This window comes from Phaseolus vulgaris, chromosome 4 (genome assembly GCF_000499845.2).
Source record: "Phaseolus vulgaris cultivar G19833 chromosome 4, P. vulgaris v2.0, whole genome shotgun sequence".
Lineage (NCBI taxonomy): Eukaryota > Viridiplantae > Streptophyta > Magnoliopsida > Fabales > Fabaceae > Phaseolus > Phaseolus vulgaris.
Window position 1 is genome coordinate 22,008,168 of NC_023756.2, and position 7,724 is coordinate 22,015,891.

Genomic DNA, 7,724 nt, shown 5'->3' on the forward strand with positions numbered 1-7,724 from the left:
AATTAAATTAATATATATTTTATATTATAATTGGAATGTTATTTATTATAACTATTTTTATATGTTAGGAATCTGATTAAGGAAGTGTTCATAATGATGAAACAAATGATCATCATCAAGAATCATAGCCGAAAAATGTTATTTAGTAGGAACTGTTTTATTATTCACTTTCTGAGATTACATAGGTTTTAGTTATTTGTGTCACTGTTTTGTTTTGTATAGTTAACAAGGAAGAGAAAAACTGGTAGTAATTTACTTTCTCTTTTATTTGAGAGAAAAATGGGACAAAAGTTTCTTGAAAGGTGGAAGACAATTATATAAAGAACTTAAAAAAAAAAAAATTTTAACGGTTCTCATTTATTTATTTTTTATTATATTTTTTCAACTTTTCTTTTTCCTAATTTTAAAATAAAGTATCATGTTCCGTTATAAATAATTTTCTCTTACTATATAGAAATTTTCAACTTGTTTATATGATTTAAAAACAATAGTAATTTGTTCTAAGATTAAAAAAATAACCAAACACAATACGATTTTGTTTTCCATTAACAAATTCAGTTAATTTGTTCTGAAGAAATCTTGATCCCAAAATAAAGATTCAGAGCACATGTCACATGTATATAAATAAAAGAAAGATTATGATGACGAGTTGAGAATAAAATTTATTGTCCACTAACAACACAAGGCATTACCTCAACTTTAAAATATTCCCATAGGCAACATAAGGCATACCTCAACTTTAAAATATTCCCTTTGTTTCAAGTTACTTAAGAATAAGGGTGGGCAAAAAATCTGATTAAACCAAACTGCTCTATTTTTTTGCATTGTTTTGCTCCACTAAAAATCCATTTATCTAAAATCTGGTTTTTATTTTAATCCACATTTTATAACATTCCAGATCAGATTTCCATTTTAGTTATACAGATTTAAAAAAATGGAAAATCCAAATTCCCAATCCAAATTACTTCTTACTCAGACTCTATAACAAAGCAATGAAGGTCATTTATTTTCTTTTTCCACGCATCACATTGCCATTTTCTATTTTTTTTAGTACAGTACATGTTTTTATGTAAGTTTAATATATATATATATATATATATATATATATATATATATAAGGCAATTACAACCATTTTCAAAAGTCAAAATTTCAAGTCAACTAAAGAAAGTAATTCAACTGAAAAATTTTGTTAAAATTAATCAAATTTAAATGAACATTTAAAGGTTCTAATTTTTTTAAAAATAAATTCAAGATTAATTAAAGTATTATAGGTAGATATACTTTGAATGTTAAGAATTTATGGAATATGTTATCTTTAAATTTTGGTATTATTAAATTATAATTTTATTATATTTATTTAATGTTTTTATAATATTAAACTTTTTTACATATAACTATATTAATATTATGTTAATTTTTTTAAATATGAATTTGAATTTAAAATCTAATTTAATTTTTTTTATAAAAATATGGATTTGGATTTTAAATCCATTCCAAATATTTGGATTTAGATTTATAAAAATCCAAATTGGTTTTATAAAAAGATATGGATTTGGATTTAAAATCTGATCCAAATATTTAGATTTGGATTGGATTTTCTAAAATCCAATCCATGACCACCCTTAGGGACCATAAGCAAACAGTAATATACCAAACAAAATTATCAAAAAATATATTTACATTTAAAGGATATTCTATACAGTAAAATATAAATTCAATGGTTGATTTTTACACTCATTACTTTAGCAATAAAATTAAAAAAAAATCACCAATTTTATGTCTAGTTTGTAATTGTATACAATTATTTTTTTCTGTATCACTGAAACTATAATGTTAATTTTTAGTATTATTAAATTATAATTTTATTATATTTTCTTAATATTTATATGATATTAATTTATTTACATATTAATATTATAGTAAGTTTTTAGAAAATATAGATTTAATTTAAAAATCCAATTTAATTTTTTTTATAAAAATATGAATTTAGATTTAAAATCAAATATTTGGATTTGGATTGGATATGAATTAGATTTTACAAAATCCAATCCATGAGTGCAGTTTTGTATTGGTAAGCTTTCAAAGTTTGACAATTTTATATTTAAACATTTATTTATGTTTTGAGGATAAGGAAGAATTATTAGAATAGTAGTTATAAATTTTGATATTATTAAATTATAATTTTATGATATTTTTTTTATATTTATATAATATTAATTTTTTTTTGTATAATTTTATATTAATATTGTAAGTTTTTTTTAAAAAATATAAATTTAAAATTCAATTAATTGTTTTTATAAAAATATGGATTTGGATTTAAAATCCAATCCAAATATTTGGATTTGGATTATGTAAAAATCCAAATTAGTTTTATAAAAAATATGGATATGGATTTAAAATCCATTCCAAATATTTGGATTTGGATTGGATTTTTCAAAATCCAATCCATGACCACCCTTACTTGAGAGGATCATGGTCTCATGGAACACGACTCATTGCTCAAGTTTTACATATTATCTCTAACCTAACCTATTTTTACTTCTTGAACTTATACTTAAAAGTCAAGTTTCATCATCAATTTTTTATGTGACGTGCTAACTTAATAGAAGTATATATATAGAGAGATAGATATAGGTTTATCATTTTTATTATTTGTCACTTACTTTTTAATATATGCACATTCTAAAAGTAACGGAGGTTTTCAAATCACTGGAAATAACAGAGGTTTTCAAACTACTAAGAATAGCGAGGGTTTTCAAACTGCTGGAAGTAATGAGGGTTTTCAAACTGTCGAGAATAATATGGGTTTTAAAACCATAAGGAATAACGGAGGTTTTCAAATTGCCGGGAATAACAGGGATTTCAAAACCACCGGAAAGTGATTATTTTTCAGGGATTCGTAGAAACTGTCGATAATTAGTTATCGACACTGGATTTTCCAGAAAAAACAAACTGCGTGTAATGCACTTTACGAGGATTTAAAAATTAGTTTATATTTCATGATTTTTTTAGTGTTAACGGAGGTTAAAACCGTCGGAAACGCTAAATATAATCCTACTAAAAATAATTTTTGTTGTTGTGTTAAAACCTTTTACATATCTTTATCTCCCTCGTAGTCTCATCATATCACATATGCATCTATTACTTCACTCGTCTATTTCTGTTTTTCTATCTATATTCAGACATTGAAGTATCTCTCAAACATTTTCAAAAAAAAAGAAGTTAATCCTCGTCACTAAGACCTTGACCTTTAAGATGAACTTCAAATGTAGTAATAGACATTTTCATTTCTGAATTAGGTTAATCTATGTCGAAATATACAGAAACAAATTCTCCCGATCGCAGTAATATAATAATAATTTAAAGAAAAATAAACTAATCTGCTTAATCACATTGCAGAATATTCATACATGTCTAGATTCCAATGCCTTATGCAGCCATTTTTGTCATTTCCTTAGTAACCAAATCTCTTGATCGGTTAATTGTGACAAGGCACAAGCACGCATGCTCTTTGAGTTCTTCCACTGTTTTCCTAAATCCATCATCACTTTTTCTAAGCTCCTTCACTATTTGCAGAGAGAATTTATGAATCTTCTTGTCCAAACAGAATTGTATCTTTGCCCTTATATGTTCAATGTCATCGTAAAGCCGATCCACAAGTCTACTCATTGTATCCAAGTCTTTGTTTAATATATAAGTTCCCTTAGCTGCTATCTCAAGCTGCTCACAAACTTTACCAAGAAACCTCCTTGAAAACCTTGGAAGCTCCTTCTCAAGATTCTTGCATGTAAAGTTGAGAATTGTTGGGGTGACTAGTGCAGTTAAAGTACGTGTTGTTATAGCAACTATGTCACACCCTACAAGATCACAAAATTCTGATGTCTTCAGATATGTCTTTAGCTTAAAGTTCCTTTCCAGCATTTTTCTCATTGATTTCAAACGATTCAACACTGATGCGTTTTCATCACTAATGAGCTTGAAGTCATGGCACTTGAGGTCTGAAAAAGGGTTAGTTAAGATGGATGAGTTGAGCTTAACAATGATAAGCTTCAACTTTTGTTGTGAGTCATCATCATCATTATCCATGATTTCTAGAGCTCTTTCTATGAATTTGTAATTACATTGAACTTGATTGATGGTGTTTAGAAGATGGCTGCAAATGAGTGAAGCCTCAGCACTGATGTCAAAGTAATCGAGCATGAGATTCTTTAGTTCTGATTTCTGTGAAAGGATTGTTGTATCAATAATGTTGTGTACAGTTTCTTGGCCTGGTTCAAGGAGGGTTTCTGAGTATTTATTCTGGTTGGAATAAATGGAAGGTTGGTGAGCAAGTAATTGAGCTTTGTCAAAGAAATCAACATAGGATTTTGATCTTAAAGCCCTTAGGTATTCCTCATGGAAGTTTACACTTTTTGATAAATCTTTGGGTTGTTTTGCATCTGAAACTAGAAATGTAATTTACTTAAAATGTGTCCTTATATATATGATAGAATAAACAAGAAATGCACAAGGAAGTTATGTCATAATATCATATAATGTAATTCAAATTATTTAGTAACAAGCATAATTTGAACATGACAATATACAATACTTTATTATTGAAATTAATTAATAATACTGATATATATATATATATATATGTATTAATTTAAATTTATAATTTAAATTTAAATAAAGAGTTTTGCAAAATAAATCTTTGAAATTAATTTCCATACATGCAAATAAATTTTTTCATTTTTAATTCATAAAAATCATGTAACTTAAGAGAATTATAATCAATATGTTTTTCATAGTTTAATCATTCAAATTGATATTACAGATGTAAATATATGTTTTTGATTATCTGTACTTATTTAAATTAAAAGAAAATAATACATTAATATTCAAGTTTCATAAAAGAAAACTCATATGATCAACTCATTTATAAATTTACCATTGTATATATTGTTGTTTTCATTTTTATTGTCTCATTCTAAAGTAGCCAATTTAACTTCTATTTTACAAAGTCATCCAATCTTTTATTCTTTATGTAAGTTGAGTTTTTTGTTTTTTTCATTTTATTTGAATGTTTTTGTACATATTTTGTGTAATAGTTAGCATTGAAAGTTTGTTTGTTGATATTATTTACGATTTTTTCATTTTCAATTATTGAAGTGGTAAAAAAATTCAAAAAGGGTTTTATCAAGCAATATATGAGAAGTTCTACTATTTTATTTATTTATTTTTTATTTCTATTATGATTTCATTTATATATCTCTAGCAGTAATATTTTTTTCTTTATTAACAATTGCTTTACAAATAGCTCATCGGGGTGAGAAGCTTAGGCTCTGTTTGAACTAAATTCATAAGTTATGAATGCATAGAATTTTTTTTGAAGTATTAATAAAGAAATATCAAATAGAAATGAATACATGTGAATCTAAGTAAATTCGTTTTATTAATTGGGAAATTGTACTAAATATTGATATTTCTTGATTATCTTAAAACTAATTATATTCAATAAATGTAATTTACATATTATAAGTTATTTAATAAAAATAAATGAATAAATAAAATATTGTGGACAATTGTTAAATAAAATTCAATTTAATTTTAAAAAAAATTAAATATATTTTTCATAATAAATTTAAAATTATTTGTATACTTAAAGATTATGTTGAGTGTTAATCAATTTAAAATTTAAGAAGTAAAAATATTTGTAATTAGATATTATTTATATTGAAATTACATTTATACTAGATATCATTTAATTAATAAAGTAATCAAGTGTCATAAAAAAGCATTTATATTTGTTATTACTGTAAAAGTTATTGAGTAAAGTAGTACATTAACATCGTTTAAAAATATCGAAACAATATAATATTAATATTAATATCAATTAAATTAATGATCTATGGTTAGAATAATATCACTTACTAATATATATATCACTACAAGAAAATCATGAAATAGAAACTAATTTTAGAGAAAAAAAATAATTAGTTGTTATAGTGACTAAATTAGAGACCATTTTAGAGAATAAAAAAATTTTTAAATTAGTTTCTATTATTGTTAAATAGTTTTTAAATTATATCTAATTAGTTACCAATGTTTTAACTACCAATTATTTAGATTATAAATTTGATATAAAAAACCTTGATAGCTATAGATTTAGAAATCATTTAACAATAATAGAAACTAATTTAGAAACGAAAAGTTTTTTTTTAGTTTCTAAAATGTTATCTAATTTAGTCACTATAATATATATATATTATTGTTTTTCTCTCTAAGGTTTTTATTTCATAATTTTCTAATAATTTTAATTTTATATAAAAATATTGTAAATATCTTTCATAAACTTATTATATGCTTATTTTAATTATACAATCAAAACAAATCATGAAAATAAATATTAGTATAACTACGTTAATTTACTTTTAAAAAAATTATATGCATATATCTACTATATAGATTTCTGTAAAATTTAAAAATTGATTCAGAAATATGTTAAAAAATGTAAGTTATCAAATATTCTATTTATTTAAACTATATATAATTATTTTTCCATCAGTTTAATATAAATATTATAAATTAATAGTATTTTAACTTAAATCAAACAAATTCTGATTAAAATATCATCTAAATATCTCAATTAAACTATAAACTTTATGACAAAAAAAATGTAATAAAGTACTAGATAAAAAAACAAAAAGTTATTTGCAAATAATCATTCTATATTTAAAATAATATTGAAATTCTAGAAAAAATAAATACGGACTTGAATAATTGTAAATTTTATCAGATACTCAAAATATTTTCTTTTAGAATTAATGTTAGTCATTTTTCTTTATTTTATAATCATAATACAAATATTTTTATTATTAATGTCCCTTAAAATTGTTGTACAAAATTTTAACTCCTTAATTATTTAGAGATAAAAGAAGAAAGAAAAGCTGGAAAAAAAAAACAAGAAATAGAAACATCTCAAATATGTGGGAGTAGAAGCTTTTACACGTATTTATCCAGAAAAAAAGAAAAATGACTTATTATACAACAAAATAATTGAGCAAAGCCTCAAATTGTTGTGTAGTTATTTACTTTAGGTGCTTTCAGAGAGAGAGAGAGATAGAACCAAATAATTTAATTGATTCCTAATTAGGAGCATAACATTTAGGTTTTCTTGGATGAACAGAGAGAATATATATATAGTTAATTAATCTCTACAATGTTTTTTTTCTTATTGTTCTTCTTTGCCTTGAATAAAGACAGAAATAGGTTAAGCCAAGCAAAACATTTCCTAAATAATTAAGCAAAGAATGTTTGAAGAAGATGCAGCAAGGATATGAATTTTAATGTTCTTAGACAATATATAGTGAAATGAAAAGATGAAGTTCTAAGAACATACCTTGGGTGGCTTTAGGAGCTCTTAGTTTTGGTAGCATGGTTGGTTGATCTTCAATTCCAACAAACTTGTATTATTAATTGTATGGTGTTGAAGTTGATAAACATGTTTGCATTGTTTGCTTTTAAAGCCTCTCTCCATGAGAGGCCATATGTTTTGATTACTTTTCCAAGTACTTTGCAAGCTTTAATGCTGAAAAATATCCCTATTTTCCTCTCAGCTTTTTTTCTCTATATTTTAATCTTATTTATATGTGCTGTCCTTATTCCAGTTACATAAATTTGCAAGCTTGCACAACTATCATAAAATATATGATTGATATAAACATATAGCTCTCTTCAT

General features: G+C 23.8%; 1 protein-coding gene across 1 annotated transcript; it reads right to left on the reverse strand.

The window, feature by feature from the left end:
- Positions 1-3,430: 3,430 nt before the first annotated feature.
- On the reverse strand, positions 3,431-7,422 carry LOC137838478 (UPF0496 protein At3g49070-like). The gene is made up of 2 exons (XM_068647722.1): positions 7,386-7,422; positions 3,431-4,446 (listed from the first exon to the last, which is right to left on the reverse strand). Exons 1-2 carry the CDS (start codon positions 7,420-7,422, stop codon positions 3,431-3,433), a joined length of 1,053 nt encoding a protein of 350 aa, XP_068503823.1.
- Between the last annotated feature and the right edge of the window lie 302 nt (positions 7,423-7,724).